The sequence below is a fragment of the Strix uralensis genome, chromosome 8 (assembly GCF_047716275.1).
Source record: "Strix uralensis isolate ZFMK-TIS-50842 chromosome 8, bStrUra1, whole genome shotgun sequence".
NCBI lineage: Eukaryota > Metazoa > Chordata > Aves > Strigiformes > Strigidae > Strix > Strix uralensis.
Window position 1 is genome coordinate 30,919,974 of NC_133979.1, and position 23,717 is coordinate 30,943,690.

Consider the following 23,717-nt stretch of genomic DNA (forward strand, 5'->3'; position numbering starts at 1 on the left):
CGATAGCCACAAGCTGTCTGCTTGCTCTTTCCCCCAGTTCTGATACATCAGGTAAATGCTGTGCTGTATCAAGAAGCCAGTCATTTACAATGGCAAACTCTTAATTGAGGGGAACCAAACTTAAAATAAGAGTTTGCCTGAGGATACCTTTGGTTAAAACTGAAACAACTACGACAATAAGAAGTTTTAAGTACAACAGAATCTGGTGCCAAGAAAACTAATTGTAAGTCAGAGAAACTAACACCAACAAAACTCCAAACTGACCATTTATAGGTAACCAATTCTCACTGCCACCCACTCTAGCCTGGGAGAGGCACAATAGGCTCAGTTTTTGTGGGCCTCCTAGAGAAGCTTCTCCTGACCTCATTGGCCAAGGGCTGCAGTTCCATTCACACAGCCTGAATGGCCTAGCGTACCCTCAAGTAGTGACTTATGTCCTCAGAAATGTGGGAAAAACACCCTCAGTTTCAATACTACCAGCATAGGAAGAGCACTAATGAAAGCACTTTTGTTAGAAAAAGGTTTCCTAGATTCTCTACACTCCTAACGAACTGATACAGCGTACAGCCAGAAAGGCTCGTGCCACTTCTGCCTTTTTCTGCAGAGGACAAGCCACTCGTGTGTCAGTTATCCCATGGGAAGGGTCAGCCACTCACATTTTCCATAGGGCAGTACTGGCGGGCATACCACTCCTGGCTGTAGAGGCAAATGATGACACCTTGGCCCAGGAAGAGGGATGTCCACATGATCACATTCCAGATAGGCCCTTTCCGACGGTCATTAAGGATGAAGTTGAAGACCACTGGAAGGGTGAAATGAGAAGCATCGTTCAGAAAAACTCAAGATTAAAGAATCAAAGACCAACTGATTTAACATGATCTTTCCCTCCCTTCACTTCATCTCTGGAGCAACAAAGCTGCTCCGTGAGGTCAGTATAGTGCCAGAAAATCTGATTATGCTTGGCATTAGAGCAATTACTGTGAGTTGATTCTGACATTTACTTCCAATAAGACTGCCAACAAGCTGTCCCAACTGTATGCCTCTGGGGATCAGTATTGTTTGTGTTAATGCTGGTGACCAAGACCTGCTGGCAGAGGTGGCCTAGAGTTTATCAGAGCCCTCTAACTCGTTCTAGCTCAAAACCCAGAATGAAATGCAAGAGCTCTAACTTCTAAATGGGCTCTCTCCCTCGCTGCAGTAGCAAAGTAAAACTTGTCTTACACTATGACTTTAAAGAGGAAGACTTCCAGCCTGCTGACATGCAGCAATTCAACTAAAGGTTGGCAAAGAGGAAGCAGCGCTATTAAAATACGTACAGTGTCACATGAACAGTGGTCGGTCTGTCTCTCTTCCTCCCCACCCACACCTTGCTCCTCTAAGGCCCAAGCCTGCAAACCCACTGTGTGTATACATACAGCTATTGAGCTACTTGGCTGCAAAAATCCAGTCACAAAGTTTGGACCCACAATTGCGACTCTTGGACAAGAAACAGTTCTGCGTGTTAGTGCCTAATGGATAACTGGCATCAGAAGAGCAAAGCATGCTTGTTTAAAAAAACCAAAAAAGACACAAAATCCACAACCCACTTATATACCCTCTCCTGGGAACTTACTTCCAAAGCACATAAACAGGCAAAAGAGGACTGGATAGAAGTAGCCGAAGCAGATGCTCAGAACATATTCGTGCACAGCAGCTGATACTGTGAAGACAGATAGCATAGCTGCTGCTTTGAACTTCTTACCAAAGAACTGGAAGAGAGAAGAATACCAAGTATTGTAACTTCTTAGTTCAGCTGTTTCAACATCGGTTATTGTTTTTTGGTTGGGTTTTTTTTGTTGTTGTTGTTTTTTTGGTTTGTGGGGTGTTTTTTTTTTTTTTTTTTTTTTAACCTGATCTAAGAGGTGGCTGCTCCAGCCAAGATGCATACATGAAATGTTAAGTGCTTTACAGAGTACCTTGGATTTTAGGTGTTTTTCTTCAGGCATATTTCTGGTGTCCTGCATAAATACTCAGGTTGAGTCCACTCATGAAATATCTACCATAGCTCAAAACAGCACAACATGAGTTCAGACTGTTGAGTCAATCCTTACACTCCTGCGTCTCAGACCCACATTTTGTGCACAGTAAGGACTTGGAAATGAGCACTGGATCTCTAAAAAGCACAGTGGCTACCCACAGCAGCTGAGGTAAGACATTTTTGTGCTTCTCAATGGACAGTGATGCTGCATCTTGACAAATGTACCGTCTCGCTCGGTCGTTAAATGTTTAATTAACAAAAAGAATACATCTGCTTGTTACTCACCCAAAGGAAGTCCCTGTAGGCATAGTAATAGAGCCAGTCATGTACTACCACGTTCCACGTTCGGTAGTAGTTTGCATAGGAAGTGGAGTTCCACCAGTCCTGAAAGCACAGTTGAAACAGTAAAAATCTAATTAAGCATAAAACATTTTACAGGATTCTTGGATATCAAGTTGAGAACTATTGATCAGAATACTACCAAGCTACTATAACAAGTTGCACTGCAAAGTAATGCATTCCATTGCACTTTCTACATTTTACTCTGTATATCAAAGCTTGATTTTATCCCAAACTGCAGTGGCTGATAAAAGAATAAAAATAGTGCTAACGGAGCTATTGGGTAGGTCTGGTGGCTGGTTCTGTTCGTGTGCAGAGTATATTACCTTAAAACCAATTCAGACTGCCAAGTAGAAATCAGGTCTATTCTACAGCACAGTAACAAACTTAAGCCCTAAAAGCACAAAACAAGCAAAACACTGTGGGTGCTTCGTTTGGTAAAAATAACCTTCAGCTTCCTCCTCTTTCCTTTTCATTAGGAAAACAAATTTTAAAAGCTTTTGTCTTGGTTCAGCTAGGATAGGGTTAAGTTTCTCCAGCAGTGGGGAGGGAAGCTCTAGCCAGGTTATTCAGTGCCATGCTGACGTCACATCCGGGGCGCCCAAGCATGGGAAGACTGGTAAACGCGGGGTGTGCGGTCACTCTCCTCACTGCTGTATCGGTATATCTCTTGTTCTGTTCATTGTTATTACTGTTGTTATTGTTGTTGTTCGGTTTGTTGTTGTTACACTGTTGTATTAAATTTTTCCTTATCTCAACCCCGGGTTTGTATTTCACTCCCTGCCCCGCTCTGGTCAGAGGGTGGGGGAGGGGCAGTGGCAACGTGGTCTCCGGTCCTGGCAGGGCCTAAACCACCACAGCTTTATAAATTTTAACTCCTGCTTCTTACCTTGTAGAACATCCTATCTGCAAAGCGCAGCATCTCAGCAAACGCGTTAAGCCAACAGTGAAGGAACGCAAAGAAAACCAGGAAGAGAATCAGTACACCTAGAAACAAGGTAGAGTCAGACCTATTTTGTAGTGTTTTCTCTCAGCTATAGGCAGCAACACATAACAGTCAAGACTGTTACAGGCACTGACACAGATGAGCTTCGTGCCACCTAAACAAAGAGTAAAAGCATTTCAGTTTCTCACCACACCAGGTCATGCTTACCCCAGAGGCCAATAGCAAGGCTGCTGCAGAGCCTAGAACCTGACTTAGAAGATGGTTAAATTCAAATCCAAGCTTTTATTTTGTGCTGTTGATTTTAAAGTTTAACACCATAATGCTGAAGTCTGCCCACAAGACCCCCTTTGCTGATCTGTGCCTGCCAGTAATGCATCTCATATGAAGCACTTCCCCTCCCATCTCTCTTCCACAAAGATATAGTCACTCCTGAATCCGTGTCTTACCTGGCAGAATGGAGTTGAAGATACAGAGGACCAGCCCTCGAAGATTGAAGGTTTCTTGACTACTGTTGCGAAACTGAGGAATGCAGAGTCTCACAAAGATGTAGTAGGCATAGAAAAGTGAACCAAGCACCTGGAACAACAACAAAAAGAAGTCTGACTCTGTAAGAGAAATGCACAATTAACACATCACCACTTGACAGCTCTAGGAGAGGAACAGCAGCTGTCAACACAAGCCAACATAATTTATTTTACATTGCTGCTAATAAACTTCCCTAAGGGTCCAGGCAGAAAGTAAGCCACAGCCATATCCGTAGCATGTTGACAGCCGGGAGCAAAATCAACTTATCTTTTTCACTACAGGAGCTCTAAGTTTCTCCTAGTTGTATCAACTCAGAAGTTATGACAAAAGATTTAAGCCAATGCCGAAGTAAGTGAAGAAAGTACCCTGTGGTCTAGGTCCAAGACAAGGGCAGAAATAATTGAATAATATCCCAAAGGAGATGTTTACAGGTCAAACCATCTCAGCCCTTCTCTGACTTATGAACCCATGTTCTAGAGGTTAAGGTCAAAATGCAAGACACTGCTTTAAATATTCCAACTGCTGTAAGCCAGGTGTGCGCTTTGTCACCCTCTGTTGTCAAAGAGCAAGCAGCCAAAGACCTTTTCATGCTTTGTTTTTTCTTTTTTTTAAAAATTGTTTTGCTTTTTAAAATATGAATGCATTGTGTGACAGTAAAAGTTTCAATCACACAAAGCCATTAGTTGGCAACACGTCGGCAAGAAGCTATTGAAACTCACGTCCAGAAATATGAGGATCAGGTCAACATTAAGCTCAAATAAGCACTGAAGTTTTGGACTCTAGGCGTCATTATTTCAAAATCGGTCCAAATATCTGCCAACAGGTAGCTGTGCCAGAGCATGACAACACATTGGTATAACAAAAGAGGGCCACAGCATGGATATTGCACTCCCCAGCATGTGAAGCTTTTGTTTGTATGGAATGGAGTCTAAAGGCTTGTTTAAGCAAGGATTTTTTTTCCTTTGACAAGATCACTGTTTCTTTTTTTAGTCACTAAAGTATTCTTTTCTGGTAAGGCCACACCAAGTAAACTGTGATTTAATGCCTAAGGGAGAACTGTTCAGCAACACAGTTTAGATGACCTCTGGCAATGCATTCTTCAGAAAGCTGCACTACTCACCTGGGCAAACTTGGTAGCCACATAGCCCCATCTTATCATGGGATTCCTAGGAAAAAGAACACATGGTATCATATCTAAACAGGACCTCAAAGCAGCAAAAACCTCCTTCAATTATTGATTTTACTGACCTATACTCTGAAAAACCCTGGGTTTTGAATTCCCGAGTTCTTAATCGCCTGACATCCAAGAGATGTCTGCCCGGATTGCTGGTTCCTCACTTTCAACTACAGCAGCAGAACTACGGCAATTCCATAAATGGAAAAGTATCTGGAGGACAGCATTACACAGTTACGTAGGTGGTGGCGATCTGCCCGATAGTCACGTAAAGGACTGCTGACTTGACACTGTCAAAGTGCAACCCAGCAAAGTACAGAAAAGTTTAGGAGTTCCCAGTTTTAAAGGCTTCAGCCTACCTCGTCAAACTCAAGAGACAGGGCTGCTTATTAGCACCACATCAAACACCACACATGCCTACTGCAGGAACTGTGCTGTCACTAGATACTCAGTAGCAAGTTCTTAAATTTGTGCACTTCCCAAAGAAATAAAACCGGAACTGTAAAGTCAAAATACTATTAGTGTTAGAGTGAGTTTTCATCAAGTCCTGCCCTTGCCAGGTTACTGACTTAACCATATCTTTATGAAAGCTCTAACTTATAAATTGAATAGATCATATCCAGGGATGCTTATTGCTGGCTTCAGTTTTTAGACTACTTTAATGTTCTATTGGTGTTGCTCTATTGCTCACATTACCTGGGATAGTTGTCTCTGTAGATGAGGGTGGGAGCAAAGAGGAAGTAGAGGTACTGAGAAATTCTGGGAATAGGTACTGTACCTGGAAGAGGGAGAAAAAAAAAAAGAACACTGCAATTTTTTGCTTACTGACAGTTTGGTTTCCCCAGTACCCTTTCACAACACAGAACCCTTATCACCTCAAAAAACCTCAGTCTAGAACTAAAGGTGTGGGATTTGCAGAGAATAAAAAAAACTAGACCTATCAGATGGACTCGCCCCACCATGAAGCATACATAAAAAGTGAGGGTGACTAACAGGCAGTGCAGTGCTAACACCTTGATATCATGTTTCCTTTCCTCCTAGGGAAGCTGAAGCTGTAAAGCCTGTATCAACACGTGGGTTCACATTCAGCTCTGGCATGCCTTGCTTAAAGAGCTTCTGTGCTTCTACAGTTGCTGCCATTTCACTGGGGGTGTGCAGGCAGCCTCTACACACCTAAAAGCAGAAATAAGGAGTCCTGTTGAAGCAAGACTTGAGACACAGAGATGACTTAGACCTGAACAACAGTCTAGCTTGTTGCCTATTACCAAATGAAAAGGTTCAGGCTGAAATTACGATGCAGAAGGTCAGCCTAGAGCCCCATCACTTGCCCATTCAAAGTCACCTACTCAAATCCTACCTCTCCAATTCATGAGGCCAGCTCAAAGCAATGGAGGGAAAACAAGAGCTGGTTATGCACTGCTGGCAAAAAAGGTAGGGCAAATTACTCACTGGACTTGTCCTTTACAGAGGACAGGACTCTGGGCACATTCTCCCGGACAAATGAATGAGCCTTCATAACAAGACGAACCTGTAAAAACCAAGAGGATATCAGCTTAATACTCTTACTTTCCCAACTTCTCAATAAAGAGTGGATCAACCATTTTAAGGCAACACCTTCAACATCTTGTCTTCTCTCCACTTTACTCCTTTTACAAGGAAATGGCTGCTTCCTCTACCCACCAACCTATTTAACTGACATGAATTTAAAACACTGCAAGGTGAAACATGCAGTAACAATCATGGTTCAGGAAAGTCAAAACACATCTCATTTACACTCACAGGACCACAGCGTATGCAAGGACTCCAAATCACACTGTTAAGTCACTAACAAATTAATATTAACTTAAAATTGAAGAAAAACCCCCCTATTTCAATAGGTCAGTATGTTCCAAAGTCTTAAAACCGAAGCCTGAAGCGATTACCAGTACATTGGAATAAGGTGGTGCCCCACATAAATAGTCCACAGCTATGGAGCAGGGGTTTGTTTGTTTTAACACTGAAGGACCAAAAGGAGGGCTAGTCCAAAGTTAATTCTTCAAGCCTATACTCTCAGCCCTGACCATCCTTGTTTTAACCTAATGGTCTGACCAGTCTTCCACACTCTTGCACTCTTCCCCCAAAAAAGAAAATTCCACTTTCAATAAAGTTCTGACTACAAGACAAAGACAGTTGCTTCTTGGGAACAGAGAGGGAAACAGGAACCACTTGTTGATTATGTACTTGCCTTTTCTTTTTTTTTTAAAAGAGAAATGTTACAGCTTCCTTGTGAACTATGGCACAACGGGTTCTTAAAACTGGATTTAAGCATCTAGCATCCACAAGACAACTAGAAATAAATAGAATTTCAGCCATGAAGTATGTTCATAAAAACCCCATAGTAAAATCTTAAATACAGGGTAAAAAAACCAAGTGGTTTCCAGGTCAAAATGAAGTTTACTGTCTACTTTTTCTTATTAGACTTGCTGCCTGTAAGTCTCTCCAAGTCAAAGACAAACTCCACAGCCCTGGCTTAGTTTAATGAATAAAGGCAACACTTGACTCCTTAGGAAAAAGGACGTTTCCATTCTGAAAACAAGAGTCAGTATCTCTGAAGATACTGGGTAGGGACCTACCTGTTCCAGTATTACAATAAAACGGGAAGCTGGAGGCAGGGCATATGATACAGCAATATAGGTTGGTCCAAATCCAAGCCCAGCTGTTTGGAATAGTGTGAACAACATCCCATAGAAAAGAGAGCGGAGTACACGATGGGAGGAACTGCAGTGGCCTTGAGCCCACCAGATGAAAAGGTTGTATGGAACAAAAACTGTGGCACAGAACATGCACAGCCAAGTACAGAAGACGACTGGGAACTTCCCAAAAACAAAGACCAAGAGATCAAATCCTAGGACCAGCCTAGAAGGCACAAGGAAAGAGACAATATTCAGTGTCCATTGTTTCATCAGAAATACTTCCACTCCACAAAGTGGCTACAAAATGCAAAGCTACCAGACCATAACTGTTTGATGGTTTAGATAGAAGTGATTGGGGCAATCTCCAGCTCAGAAACAAGAGCACTGTCTGTGGCAGATTGAAGTGACCATCCTCAAGCACACCAGAAAATAAGAGATGAAGGACTCATGCCATCAGTGCTATCACGCATAGCTTACCTTCAAATCCCACAGAGCTTAAAGCACACCTTCAAGATCAGCATGTGCTGTAAGAGTAGGCTCAAGCTTATCCCTGCTAAGAACAAGCACGTGACTAAATGATCCACTGCTGAACCAGGGTCCAAAAGAGCTTTTGGGGAACACTCCCAGGACATCATCAGTATTACATTAAGAATCAGTTCTTCCCAGGAGTTTTTAGAGGCTTTTTCCCCACCTCTATAAGCTTGAAGCATTTTAACATCTAGCACTCAAACCTACTTTAATTCTACTTTGTGAAATCTGTAGGTATTCCATGTGGATTCAGTTTAGGAGTCACCCAAAAGGCTTAGGGTCATTAGATGGTCAGTACAAATATGTCCAACTAGTGTGCACCAGGTACTTTAGTTCATTAATCAAGCTTAAAATGTAAGGACACAAACAAAAGGATGTTCAACCTTACTGGCTATCAAAGTCACCAGAGCTTACTCCTATGCATAAGCAGCTCTTCTAAGGTCAGAGGAGAAGGTAGTACGGAGTACACCAACATAATTTATTTTTTCTTATGTAGAGGCTCAATAACAAACTGGATTCAAATTATCAGATCTACCTGAGAACACAGCAAAGATTTTTTTTTTAATTAGTTTTTTTCAACTATGCAGAGAATCCAGCCCTATTAGTTGATTTTAGAGGTAAATACATATTCTCCCCCAATGTCCATACACTATTAAGTTAGGATCAGCTAAATGATATTCAATAGTGCATGAGCCTGTTCTTATACCTAGACAAGAGGGACAGTGATTATAATCAAGATACAGCTCTAGGTTTTTTTTTGTTGTTTGGGGCTTTTTTTTTGGGTTTTGGTTTTTTTTTTTTTTTTTACACTGAAGATCAGATAATCAGCAAGATAAACACGTAATCCTACTTGTGTACATGAGATACAGTTTGCCAAAAAGATACTATTTAAAGCAATAAGCAAGTGTGAGGAGAGCAGTCTTTCACAATCTTGCTCACAACTGGCTACCTGCAAAGCACAATCTTAACAGAGACTGTGCCAATATCCTTAAGACTTTTTTTCCACTCAAGAAAACCAAAAAGGTTTATTTTTATTTAAGTACAGTGTTCCAGAACTGTTGTTTTTAAACAGAGGAAAGACTGCTGAAGTATTTGAAGTTTTTCTAAACACAGTCCTCCTTCAAGCAACACAAGCAGCTGAAAGCTGCTGTTTCATTAAATATATTCAGCTAAAGCAGACCACGTTCAGTGATGATCCCTCTCTTTTGCCAGCCTTGTGATGAATGAAGCACATTAGGCCAAACTGTGCTGGCCATAATTCTCATGCAATACACCAATCTGTAGAATTTTTTTAATATCTAGCAATGACCATATCCCCTCCACAGGAATTCCAGCATATATTTTAAGTCTGTCAAGTTGAAAACCCCCTTTCCAACAACAGCCCAAGGAAGGATTCCCCCTTCTTTCCACACCATTCTGCAGTTTCATGTACCGCTGGTGCTCTGGAAGCGAACATTTCCCAGCCCTGGCCCTTGTCTTTCCTAAGCATGCTTACCTTCCTTCATCAATGAAGTCTACTAAAAGTGTGCTGAGGATGAAGACGATGAGAAGAGCGATGAACATGTGGTAGATTGTCCTGATGTGACTCACTTCAAACAGCTCACTAAGGGAGAGATTCAAACGCTATCAGGCCATTCGCACAGCGCATCACCAGTATGTTAGCTTTCCAAGCGTTTCACAGTACAGTAAGATGACATCACTGCCATCCCAATTCAAGAGACTGAAGTTAATGTACAATTCGGGTGCCAATCTACACAGACACCTCCTCAGTTCATCCTCAGACAAAGGATAATTAGCCATTACCTCAGTGGTACTGAGAGAACTGTAATTAAGGTTTACATTCAGGGAAGCCTGCAAGCTGTATTAGAGGTGTTTTAGAAAGAAACAGAGAAGCTTAAACAATTAGTTTACATGGGTTTGAACATAAGACCGTGGGTGGTGGTGGTGAGAATACCTCAAAGCAAAGGCTAGTTATTTGCTGTCAAGGGTATTTTCAGACAATTTAATGGAAAATGTGAAGTTACTCACTCCAAGAGGGACCTCCTGGCAGTAAAGATCTTCCCGTGTTCTGGAGGGGCCCTCAAGGTCCTGCAAACAAAGAGAACATTTGAGACAAGAAAGCTAGTAAGACTTCCAGGAAATGTAACATTGTTATAGGGACAGCTGAAAACTGACTGACTTGGCTTTGTGCTGTTCCTTCTCTGAGCCAGAAGCTGGGAAGTGGGAGGCTGAAGTTGAGGAATCCAGGAGTGCTGATTTTGCCACCAAACTGTTCACAAACTCTGTGAAGTGACTGTCCACTTCCTTCATAAAAGCTGGCTTCAATTGCTGACAGAGTAAAAACGGAGAAGAAAGTTATTTAACTCTCTGGATACATTTTAATAAAATATTTATATTCCCTTTTATCTCAGAGCAGGACAGAGCAGGGCATCAAGAAAACATTCCTGTACCATCTGCCTACAGTTGGAGCCAACTTGGACAAGATCAGGGGCTTATCCTGGCCTGTTCACACACCTCAGGCCAGAGGACTTTGACTAATGTTTATCTTCTCTATCAGATGCAACACAGAGGAGCAAAGTAAACATAGTGATCTTCATATATATACACGTCTGAAGTGGCAGGTATTTCACATTATTCTTACGACTAGAAAAAAGCAGGCAAAGTGAATTCCCTCAAGGAAAGAAAAAGGCAACAGGTGTTCGCTGTATTTCAGTGAGAACTTTGGGAATCTAAAGATCTTAAGATCTCTGGCACTTCAGAAGACAGTGATTTGTAAGACTTCTGAGAATTCAGTTCCTTAACGTCAAGTCCTCAGACACCAAATGGTTTTCCGAATACTCGAGCCTGGTGATGAAGCATAGCTGAAAGCTGATCCCGAGTTCCTGAACCATAAGCCTTTTGAGAATGCTTTGCCAGGTAGCCAACATCTTCAGCACAGGAAATAGGCAAGTTTCAAGAAATAACTTCAAATCTAAGTACATACTGTGTTTTGTTTTTTTATGCAAGTGTCTACTAGAACATCTGTCTGACCATCCTTTTGCCTGGGATTTTTCAAGTTTGCCTCCAGATTCAAGGTCCAAGTCTTTCTACATGATAACTACATGTTATTTCATCAGTCTTCCTACTGATCAGCCACTTAAGAAACAGATATGTTTCCCTGATCACCTTCAGAATTCCCAACTGCTACCTCCTTTCTAATTTTTAAGGCTGAAAAGTAACAAAATCAAGAAATCTATTTTCAAGGAAGAAAAGAAAGAGCCTGGAAGTTGTGCACAAAAATGATGCTTCCTCAAAGGCATTTGTGACACTTGAGCTTATTTGTCAGTAGGTGTTTATGTTTCAGTGCCTAACTGTTATGCTAAAGAAAGCTGGAGAAGCATTTTTTTGCTAAAAAGGAACAGGCACGAGGTCTAAGAAAAGAAGGAAAAGCCAGATAACTGAAACAGGGGCTGTTAGCTCTAAGCTGCAGCAGTGATATGCTTACCTCCTACATGGACCTCTTTCCACAACTGTTTTAAGGGGTCTGCTTCCACTGATGGATGCTTGTCATCCATGATCTATCCTTCATTTTCCAAGCACACATGGATTGATTTTTATACAGTAGATCACCCAAAAAACTAAGCTAAAAGGCCCTCTAGAAGCAAAACTTGTAGGCTAACAAAATATATTAATAGATCATGTATTCTTACAAAACGCTACTGCATAATGTGACAACAGCCCAGTAAGCAAGTTTGTCTTGTATTTCCTGCCAGAAAGCTAATCTGAAATGAGACCACATAAAACCAGAAGACCCTGAAGTCAAGATGCATCAGAACTCTACACTCCTCCTGTTTCATAGTGGTCAGATCCAGAGAGATCTCTTGAAACAGAAGCTGCAGTAGGGGGGAGGAGCAGATTAATATTTAACTTAATAAAAACACTCTTCCCCTATTTGGCAGCTGCCAGCATAGAATAAACAAGCTTCACCAGTCCTTAATGAAACAGAAGCTCTTAGGAGCTGGCTACTCTTAGCTATTGCTTTTCTGGGAGGCAGAGAAGAGGATTGTCTCCGCAAGAAATGTGGACTTGCTCCTTTAAAAACAGGAGGAAAAAAAAACCCCAACACTGAGTACTTTGGAACTACAACCAGTAACAGAAGACTCCTGCGCTCTATCCCTACCAAAGAAGTCAAATAAAAATTCCTGCTCCTCTTGGAACACTCAAATTTCCATGCCAAACAAAGCATTATTAATTCCTACCAAAACCCTGTCTGTTTTTTTAAAGTCTCTCCCCCTTTTTTCAGCCTAATCACCTCTCAGCAAGAGTTTAACAGAAATTACTTCCTTAAGCTACATCTTCCTTTTAGTTAGTACTCTGCTGAGATTGCCTCCTCCTAATACAACCCTCCAGGGCTGAGATCAACATACACATGTGTTTGGATTGGGAGAGCAGGTCATGAGTTCTCATTAGATTAATTAAAATACAACCAGAGCATAGACCCTACAGTAACTGCAATTCTGTACAACAGAACTGCACAGATTGTGCTACATTATCAGCTATTACTACTGCCATTCAAAGGGCAATCATCTACTTGAGCAACTGCCAGAGTAACTGTTAGTGCTCAGTAAGCCAAGTGCATTCCACCCAGTCACCAAAGAAATGAAACTTAAGAGCACACACCTCCCACCAGCCTTCACTACGACAGGGCACGGATACACAGATGGCCTTGCTGTAGTTTCCCCCAACAGAGAGCACTTAACCAGGAGTTTCCTAAAGGATGCCTGAAGTCTCAGACAAGGAACTGGGCAGATCCAATCAACTGTCACCATTAAGTTTTAAACAAAAGAATCAGATCATTACAAAACCAAAAAAAGGGGTCAAGCATGAGAAGAATACTATGCCATAAAACGCTGGCCAATAATTGATGAGACGGCAGAGAAAGTTGAGGGAAGTAACCCTGTAGCTTACTTAAAGAGAAAGTTGCAGAAGTTCCCCAGAATTTACACAAACAGATCTAGTAATTTCAGTCACTGAAATATGACAACGTCCAGCCCTGACCAAGTGACAGAACACACCACTCTCAACTCAGTTTAGGATGAGTAAAGAATTAGATTTTCAGACAGATGCATGAGACATTCTGTGCATGAGCAACACCTAGCACCTAGAAATCCCACTTAAATCAGTGGGCGTTGTCAGTGACCAGCCCTTTTCAGAAGTCAAGCACCTTTCCAGACCTCAGATACCTATCATCTAAGAGGTAAAGCGCAATCCAAGTCTTTGTTCCATGGCTCACACAGCAAAAGGGCCAGGCGCTCCAGATTCTCAGGAATTTTACAGTAGATGGAGGCTTTTACTTAGCCTTATGGCTATTATTGTAGCTTTGAGGCATGTTAAACAAATTTGCAAGCTGCCTAACTCAGAGCTTAAAACCTGAACTCCCTGTGTTTTGGGAGAAATTTCAATAATTAAAGCACTACTGCTGGTTTTCTTCAATTCTCTTTGCAGATAAGAAATCACTTTGTCAACAAACTAGCATGTCTCAAAGCTGGTGGCCAGAAAAAAAAGATTTAGAAACAAGAGACATTCCTGAAGAAAGAAACCCTAGATCAAATTTTCCCCTTGCAACCAACTAGTGTTCCCTGGAACCTGGAACTTACAAAGCTACATGTGCTTAACAGTCAAAGCCTTCTCATGCAAGCATCTGTTGCCAACACAGTGATTCGCAGTGGCTGTTTTGTCTGCAGACAAAAGATAAGACTTGCTCTGTCACGTCCTCAGTAAGAATCATTCAGAGAAACAGTGTATGAAATAAAATTCAGAGCTGACTACCCCTCTAGTGTGCTGAATTTTAGGAGCTTCACCACAAAAAGCAGCACACCTGTTGCAGAAGGCATTTAAATACACTTTAGTTATATCTGTTATAAATTTCACACCACCTATAGAGGTGAAAGAGACTTTTAAACAGGAAAACATTCTAAAGTTGCAAGAAATTTTTCTCTGTCTTATAAGTATCCACTCCCTAATATTCACATCAGGTTGGCACAATTAGATGACTTCATCTTTACCGTGGAATCCTCTGCAATAAAATGAAGCAAGAGTGCAGGACAATTTGCCCTGAAGAACATGCATGCTACAAAACAATGGTTAACAAGGAGAGTGCAGTTCATTGTGAGGTAACTTCATTTAATTTGGGCATAAATCACCTTAACACAACCTAAGACAATGGCAGCTCACACAGATGCAGATGATGTTAGAAACACCCAGTGCTATTTTCTTTGAAGATATTGCTCACTGACAAAAAGAGTGGGATCAAGGCTCAGGAGGACCACCTCCCCAGCCAGGGCAACAGAAGCTGTGGGATACAGGCTACACGCCACCCTTTATTCAAGGGATAGCAGGACACAGAGCGTTTTAAAGTCTAAATATGCAAGCAGGCTAGCTGACGATCACGCTGCCAAAAGTTAGTGGTAAGGGAAGTTCCATTTTATTTACAGGCATCAAAGTTCATTCTTATCTTTGGACTTCAACCTATTGGGGTCAAGTAAGACCAAACTGCATTTGATAATACTACTCTCGTGCAAAGTCAAAAGTGACGAGGAAGAGAGAAAGAGGGCTGTATAAAAGTCACTGCAGTCAAGCTATGACTGAATAGGGATATTTGTGTTCCAGGACTAGTGACTCTCCAAAAGACATTCAGGGTCAATTATGCCACTCCTCCCCACAAGCAAGCATTAGAGTATATTTACCTCAGCTTCTGCTATTAGCTGCATTTTCCTTGTTATCACATGGTCGACATCAACCCGGCCTAAGGAAGGAAAGCAAATATTTAATATTTGCATTTTCAGTGATGCAAGCTGCATGTCTGAAAACACAGAAAGCACAACATACAGTACCTTAGTCACCGATTTTTTTATTCATGCTTCTGACTTCTAAATTCATAAGCTATGACCAAGTATTTTAAATAGCCATTTAGGATCACAGCACTATAAAGTGTTAACAGCTGATAACGTGCTGGATTTTCGAAAGCTTTATTTTCCATCATCAACTCTGCAAATCTTCCCAAGGTCCCTAAACATATTCAGCCTTGAAGCAGCAATTAGAACAACCCTTAGAAGGTCATATCCAAGGCTGATCTTTTATCAGAGCCTTATCTTCTGCAGAGTGAACTAGGCGTAAGATTAGGTTGTCTGGAGGTCTCTACATTGCCAATAGACAAGGCAGTCAAGTCAGGACTATCTGTAAAATAAAGTAACCAGCTCTGAAAGCAGCCTAAATGGCAAGCTGGAAGGTTGTTCTGTGTTCAAACCTGGCTGCTCCCACCCCTTTCATCCCCCAGAACTGCTAGACATGTCTGACTGTACTCCTCAATATGTTTCATCACTTAAGCAAACAGTTAGGTCTAACATGCTGTGAACAGCATCTGACTTATCATTCCTAATACCATTGGCTAATATGTAAAGCCTCAAATATCACCTTTCTTTTGTTTAAAGAACCATACACATCTGAGATGCCTCTATTACATCAAGCAGAACATAGACAAAACAGACATTTCAGACTAGTTGAGTTTTAAGACAATGTCTGCAATGGTTGTAGAGTGCTGGCAAGCCAGCTGGTGTTTCACTTCTCCAATAAGAACAGCAACACAGAAGATAAAGTTACTTAAAACAGAGTATTGCACATGAAGGAAAAGCAAGATTAAAGCAGCAATATCTACCCCACCAAATACTAGTCAGGGTGAAAAGACAGCAACAAACCTTGCCTTGTGCATGGCCTTTGGCAATTATAGCCACAACAGTACCTCACACAGTAACACACGGCCAGCGTTACAACTTGCACATTCAGTATCTAAGACAACATCACCACTTTTAGAAAAAGAGGTTACTGAACTGATTCTCTAGCAACGTTTCCAGTGAAGCACGAGCTAACAGATTTGCAGTAGAGGTGTCAATGTTGCGCTGCTGTGCGATGAGAAGACAGATTCATAGCAGTATCACAGTTCATAATACAGCCTCCCTGTATGTGCGCAGCCTACGCACACAAAATGCAGTGTGTTGTTTTAATAAATGCACGTGCTTCTGTGATACACACTAGTCTGAAGGTGCTCCTATGAGCAACCAGTTGTAAGACCTGCTTTAGAGATTTCTCCAGTATTGGAACTGTAGTTGAGTTAAATGAAACAAGGGGCTTTATCTTCAATGAAGCTATGCTCACTTGTTAGCATTAATTCCCCCCCCACACACACAATCAAGCAGGAAGATCATTTTTTGTCTATAAAAACTGCTACACAAGCTATAGACTTAAGAACAGATCAGCAAAAACAGCCTATTACTTAGCAGCCTTGTAATGTAAGAACAAAGATATTGCTTAACACCATGAGTTTTTGGCTGCATGCAAAGATCCACTTCTACAAAAATAGAATTCCTGGTTGCTAAGCATCTCACCTCCAAGACAAAAAAATTACCTCAGCATTTAAGCTCCTCATACTGTTACACTTGCCAAACAGCAGCACTTTGGAAAATATTTTGAGAGAAGAGTGTAAGATACCACTAGAGAGTCCCTTGTCCCACTCAGCTCGTGCACTTTGCTGGTCTCAAATGGATTCCCCCCATCTCTCCCCTAGTACGTTAAAAAAAAAAAAAAATCAAGTTGTTCCACAAGCAGCAGAACTGTATCCCCTTCGTATCATCTCCACCCCTCACTGCACCACTTCACAATTGTATTCAAAGCCCCCTCCCCCTGTTACTACTACCCTAAGAACCACCTTGTGTTTACCTGCCAGAAAACAGACCAGACAGCTGTTGAGCTCAAAGCACAACTAGCCTTTTCCCACAAAAAGCCTTTTCCTACACAAATTGTGCTCAAAGCACAACTAGCCTTTTCCTACACAAATTCTTCTTTGTGTCTCTTATCCAGCTGCCTGTCTTCAAGACTCTATTAAGGTTGCTTGAAGACGTCCAACATGGTCAAAGAGGACAGGACACATGAGACTTAAGGGACTGCACTATTTCCTTTGTAAGCTAAGCTAAAAATAAGTAACCACTGCTTTGACCGTATATTTCCTGTCAGATCTTTCATTTGGAGCCTCTGTTATTATAATTACCCAAGAGTGGCTCACTTTTGAAATAAAACACCCTTTTCAAGTGACAAGGCCTTAAAGATGGCTATAGTTTTACAGATAACTAATGTACAGCTTTAATGGTTGTACAGGGGACGAGGCCAGCCTCTGACCTGCTGACATAACTGCTAAATTGTATGCAGTGTCCCTGCTATCACTTTATTTGCCCACACACCAGTGTGTACGCACAGACTAGACTACAAACATGGCATCTTTTAAAAGGCTTTAAAATCAAGATCTCTGGCCTTAGTATATGCACCTCATATAACAAAGTAAAACCACCTGTAAGCTTGTTGCTTCTTTTCCAGAACAGAGTCTCCTGTAGAAGAAATCTCACCCCAAAACAACTCATTCTGCCGTGTTGCATTGCCCCATAAACTCAAGCTGCATCACAAGGCAGAAACCAGAGAACACAACTCATCATCTTCGTGAATCATTCATCTTCTGTTGTGCAAGCTGCTACTGTTCTGTGAGGTCATTCGAGAAGAGAATCATCACACGATTTTGAGTCTAAAAGGACTTGTGCACTGTGGAGAATCTAAATCTTGATTTTCCTTTGACACTGAAGAGACTGGATCCCCCTGTATCACTTTAGCATTGCAACATCATTGCAAAAATGGACTCGAGGCTGCACAAGACAAGCAAGCACATCTCTGCATTTAAACCAAGATGGGATGTGCCTTAAGAAAACAGGAAATGTATTTAAAGTCATAAGGAAGAAAATCTTCTTTGAAGACTAGTATGAAATAGCAGCAAATTTTACAGGAGACTGAAGCAGCGTTTGTTTTGAAAGAACTTTGCTCACAGGGAGTTTTAATTTAATGGGAGTTGTGTTCTCTTCCCATCCAAGAAGACATTGATAAGATCTTTAGCTGACCACTTGTCTTGGGCTTGTAGAAACTGATCCTTGTAGGATGTGACACCTCTGCACATCCCAAATTCCAAGCAGGTTCAAGAGTCAGAAATAAAAAAAAAATCAGCAGTTTAAATGTAAGCTTTATTTCCATAGGAAACCAGGCTACTGAAAGAGCACCTGAAGATTGAGAAAACTTCTTACTGTTGAAAACTTGAGCAACTTAAGTCTCACAAAAGATTTACAGACTATCTTTCTTAAAGGATCTCACTGTCCCTCTTTCAACCTAGTCTTGTACATGTTACGGATAAGTAACATTCGAGATGTCTAGAGAAGTGTCCCATTCATACAATCTGTTAGTGTTGCAGCTTGGGATCCAACAAAACCAGCTTCCACTCAAGACACTTGCCAGTGCTCTACTAAGCAAGCTCTCAAAAATTAACTGTGTTAAAAAGGATTCATTTTATTTAACCGCTACAGCCTGCAATTACCACCAAGGGCACAAATGGGAATAAGTCATTTGAGTAAAGCTGTGGTTTGTGTGCAGCGTTACAGTTCCAGCCTGTAGTGACTTCACCCGCCACAGAAGCTGCCTGCAGCCCAGTGCTCTGAGCCATCGCCACTCAAACTGTTCCTGCATTGTGGCAATAAGTTTATTACTGAGCAGTTAGAACAATCCTGAGAGACTACTGCTATCCAAATCCCTGCACAGCATTCAAGACAAAAACGCCTCTTCACAGAAAAGCTAGGAAAAGCACATGAACAAACTTCAGCTTATTGCCACATGTGCTTCAAAAAGAGACACTTCTTATAGCCAAGCACACCACCCACAGTTCAGAAGCATTTTCCCCTAATGATGTCAGGATCTGTTTAGCTTCAGGATCTTCATGGAAAGTCACAGATACAAACTGTACCCAGTACTGCCCTTCTTTTAAAGGGCTTAAAAATATTATCTTCATTATTTCTTGATCAGACATCTTACCATTCAAAAGGTTAAAGCAACACAGGCAGAAGGATTTCATTACTGTCAGATACCTGGATTCAAAGGCTCCTCTCTAAAAACACCAAAAATGTTATCTGAAGGAAAGCAATGTTAAAGCCAACCTAGCGCAAGGCTACAGTAGAGAGAGGAAGTCTTCCATACCTGCTACAATACAACATATGTTAATAATTTGATGCTAATAAGCCTTATTCTTACTTATAGTAATTTCTTTGGCCACTCAGCAGATAGAGGCAAGTTATGACTAGATTGCTCCCACAACTCTGCCGATCTGCTTAAAGAATGCATTGGCCGTAAGTCACCGTGCTGTAGTTGGGCAAAGAATTCAGTTTAAAAAGTTGTTTCTGCAAGGACACAGGACCCAAACAGCCTCTTCACTAGCAGGAGGAGGCACCAGCATTCTGTACATCATGTCACCATGTTCACAGGCTCTTCACAAGTAACTGCTCAGCCTTCCCCAACCCCACAGGTTGCAAAACATGAGAGTGCCTAGAATTACCAGAATCCAGCTAGTCTCAGACAAGACAGCTCTGTTTGATCCACCTCCTGGAAACACATCCAAGATACTCAATTCAAGCAGCTTAATCCCAAATTCACTAATCCGTAAGAAAGAGCCTGTTGATACAATGAACACCTATTGCTGAGTCAGACAGCAAATCCTAAAGCTTTCCAAACTGCTCCCTGTTTTAGAGCTCCCTCCTCCTCCATCTATCAGCAGGCGCATGCAATTCATGCAGCGTCATGAACTTTTGCACTGAGAATGATCAATAGTAACCTCTTCATTGGAAGATAACAACCCCTTTCTAAGATCAGCGTTGCCAAACAGGCTTACTCACACCAGACAAAGATATGCCACATAGCTTGTTTGCAGATCAGTCCCCAGAGACACTTCTAATGCTTTTCTGATTTCTGAGGAAACAAGGTCAGACTCCAAAACCATCAGTTTTTTGTTTTGGATGGTCTAATCTTCACAATTTAGAGGCACTCCAATACAGGCTTAAGAGCCATGTCCTCTCAAACCTTTTAAGACCCTCAGTTTCCATTATGCTCGTTCCAGGTAAGTTTTCCTGCAACCGGTACTGCTCAACAACCCATTAAGCAGAACAGTTTTGTATTTCTTTATGTATCTTCAGCTGAAAACACCTAAACCTAATCTTATTAAAGAAGCCCAGCTTTTGACAGGGGATTATTGCTGCCTAGATCACCTGTTGACTCTATGCCAGGACCAAATTAGTTGTTTGACTATGACACTGGAGCCAATTGAGGGAGGCAAAGTGATATACAAGACTGAAGTTCAGCTACTCTGTCAAAGTAAAATTACAGGCAGAATGATTACAGGATACAAACACATCAAGGGACAGAAGAATTTTTCTGGCAAATCTCAAAGCTATGAATATTTCCACATTGCTATGAAGTTGGGGGTATGTAAGTCCAAACTAGAACTGAAGCAATGAGGCAGTTTTCAGAAGCACTGATGAGGCAAGAAAAAAAAAAAATAACCTAAACTGTACAAATGGAACAGTCAGACCTAACGTAACTCTACAGCCAATACACAGATTAAAATTATTCCTCTGAGCAATTTCAGATCAGCCAATGCATTTGAGTTTTAATGAAGAAAGGATTAAAGGCCTAGAAGTTTCTGTAGAAAGTTCACACATGTCTGCAAACAAGTCAAGTGGCCCTTGACACGTTAACTCTTAAGTTAAAAAGTAGATTGTGTTTGCTAATCTGGGAGGATCAAGGGTGGGAAATCACATTAGCAATTTAGTTTTTCTACACAAATAATTGCCACAAAGACACTACATATTTACTTGCATACGAGATACTGTCTTGACCTGGCCAAAATCCCTTGATCGCAATAAGTACATACATTGTCTAAAATTCTACACAACACCCAGTGTTAAGATGCTACAATATAAAAAGGACATTGCCAGACAGCAGATCATTAGCCTCATGCTGCCTTTGTACACGTCAGGACTAATGCCTTAGAAACAGCTATTCAGAAGTGAATAGCTAGGGTAAAAGAAAGTGAGAAAAGAAGTCTATAGCTACTTCTTTTGAGAAATTCTTCCACCTCAGCTGCGCTTTCACAGAGAGCCCTACCTAGTTATGCAAGCATACTGGACTACATGAAGAGGCCACTACTTGGAACACACGGACACTTCAGCTTTCTAAAGCTTCAACCTTTGTGTCACGGAGATGCTGATCTAACCCCACTGTATGGAGGAATTCCTGACCAGAGGGATGCATCTTCCTCCCAGGCCTATAATGTGGTCAGGCATCAGACTCATGCCTTCTACCTCTCTGCGGCGTTCCTGCTGTCCCCATCACTGTGCCGAGCAAAGAGTCTGCAAAAACTGGTGTCACAAAGACCTGAGTGTTACTTCTGCTGAATTGGCAGCAACCGTGGAAGGTAAGAGGCACCTGATCTTACCCAACCAGGATTCCTCCCCGCTCTCCTTGCTGTCCTTCACTGCAGTTTGTACTGTATTAAAACACTGCATTGGTCTAAGCCAACACACCAGGCACACGTACACACATGAAAGCTCAGTACACTTTCAAGAGATCTACCCCAGAATGTTTACTTGCTATGCACCCACAGTAGCTCACCTGCGGTGACATTATGATGCCTTTCAGAGTTATTAAAATGAAAGGCTTTTAAAGACAGGCACACCCACCTATCAAGTGATAATTATCACAGCTCTTTACTTTTTACCCAGAAGCTTGCAAGAACTCAAATTCATGCATAACAGTTAAGGTGTTTCCACAGATGAAAAGGTCAAAGTCTGCTTCTAAACCCATCATAACTGAAGTAGCCATCAACTCCATGCAATGTTCTAAAAACAGCATTACTGGAACACTCCCATTTGATTCAATTCAAATGATGGTACCACCAACAGCTTAAAATCCCAGTTCTCCGGGTAGTTTGTGGGATGGCTTTCTCTCCAACGTATTTTTTTGCAAGAAGAAACCTGACCTGTCCTAAACTTAAATTTGCTCCAACTCCTGTTTCAGCTGAAAGAAGTACTATGAAATACTGACAATATTCAGAAGCATACCAGTAAGAATGATGTCCTTGACTCACTGGCACCAGGGTTTGGAACTGATATTCATGTGGAACATGGTGATGAACTAGTTTAGTTTTTTTGCTTATTCTGTCTCCTGAAGAGAAAGGAAACAAGCTGCAATTTCATTGCTAACCTCCTTATCATGGGGCTGGAATGTGGCACAGCATAAGCCAGGAATTAGAGACAGTTACAGTGCCCACAGAGTCCACAAGCAAAACCTCTTATACTGCCACACAACTACCCCTGAAACTCAAGGGATGGGACACAGGCAGCAGCAGTGCTTCTACAAAGCCAACTATAAGCCACATAACTTTTAAGGTGACCACAGTACAAATTAATACAAACCCAACTGTTTACTGTTCTATTTTATTACAGCCAAGGTTGAGACTGGATAGAAGGAAGCTATTCTGACATTAACAGAGCCCCACAGGAGCAGAGAATCATTCCCTCTGGCATCCTACCTCCATCTGTCTGTCAGGATGTATACACCAGCTTAGCCTGGAATGTTAAAGACCATTTTGTTCAATCTTGAGGAAGTCACATACTTAAAGCTTGTAAAGGAAGCAAGATGAAGTCCCCAGAAAAAGCACTTACCAGGATTACTCAAAACAGTTGTCAAGATGCATCTGTACCACTTAAAGCATTAAAGCATCTCCTCACACACGTTTGTCCTGCGACAATTAATCACTTTCTTTACTCTAGATCCCTGTAAGCACTGCAGTATACAGCCCCTGAGGAGAAGCTCTGCAGGACAGCATCCAAACAACCTAAGCCTGCTGAAGAAGAGCAGCAGGTACACAGGGAGCTCCACCTTGGCAGCCTTTCTACAAGCACAAAAGCTGAAATGAAAGAGCAAAGAGGCAAGAGCCATAAGCTAGAAAGGACACCTTAGAGGAGATCACATGCCAGAGATGCAACTCATCCCCCGAGCAAAAGAGTCTCACCATTGCTTGAATTCTGAAATGACCTCTCGCTCTCAGGTCTCCTCTGCGTTTCTTCATTCTCAGGGGTCTTGCAGGTTGTAGTGGAGCCAGACTGGCGTTTTCTTACACAGTCTTCACCTGCCATTGTTGCCTAGCTAGACCAGAAAAGGACAGCAGATAATTAATGACAAAAAATTCATTTACTCTTTACATTGTCCAAGAATAAATTTACATAGTCTTCTTTACACTAAAGTTAGACTTTCTTCCCTCCGTTATGAATTCAGAGCAAGGGTAGGGGAAATTAAGCACACACTTGTATTAGTCATTTACTGTGGATCACACTCTCTCCCTTGCAGCAAGCAGTAAAGGAACAAAGTAACAAAACAAGTTCCCCCACCACTACCAAAGGATCTCCTCGCCTCCCTCCTCTCCCTACAGAACTTCTTAAGCCTTTGTGAAATCTTTAAAAGACAAAAAAGCCCATGCAATGCTTTCTGATAGTCGGTCAGACAGCAAAATTTGTCTTCTGAGAGATCTGGCAGGTTTGTTTTACAGAGTCACCTGCATTACTTTTCCTG

The 23,717-nt window shown here is 41.6% G+C and overlaps 1 protein-coding gene across 4 annotated transcripts in view; it reads right to left on the reverse strand.

The window, feature by feature from the left end:
• The window catches only part of SOAT1 (sterol O-acyltransferase 1), a 31,413-nt gene that overhangs the window by 2,072 nt on the left and 5,624 nt on the right, over positions 1 to 23,717 (reverse strand). For 3 of the 4 annotated variants that reach the window (XM_074876979.1, XM_074876977.1, XM_074876976.1), the window contains exons 2-15: positions 23,161 to 23,294; positions 14,927 to 14,985; positions 10,381 to 10,529; positions 10,230 to 10,289; positions 9,697 to 9,804; positions 7,614 to 7,896; positions 6,451 to 6,529; positions 5,698 to 5,779; positions 4,948 to 4,993; positions 3,749 to 3,878; positions 3,246 to 3,343; positions 2,303 to 2,401; positions 1,613 to 1,748; positions 657 to 802 (exon numbers count right to left, since the gene is read on the reverse strand). In XM_074876979.1, the coding sequence (XP_074733080.1) occupies positions 657 to 802; positions 1,613 to 1,748; positions 2,303 to 2,401; positions 3,246 to 3,343; positions 3,749 to 3,878; positions 4,948 to 4,993; positions 5,698 to 5,779; positions 6,451 to 6,529; positions 7,614 to 7,896; positions 9,697 to 9,804; positions 10,230 to 10,289; positions 10,381 to 10,529; positions 14,927 to 14,985; positions 23,161 to 23,284 (1,599 nt within the window). In that variant the 5' untranslated portion in view covers positions 23,285 to 23,294. The remainder of the gene's footprint in view (positions 1 to 656; positions 803 to 1,612; positions 1,749 to 2,302; positions 2,402 to 3,245; positions 3,344 to 3,748; positions 3,879 to 4,947; positions 4,994 to 5,697; positions 5,780 to 6,450; positions 6,530 to 7,613; positions 7,897 to 9,696; positions 9,805 to 10,229; positions 10,290 to 10,380; positions 10,530 to 14,926; positions 14,986 to 23,160; positions 23,295 to 23,717) is intronic. The other variant, XM_074876978.1, reaches the window with a different exon arrangement.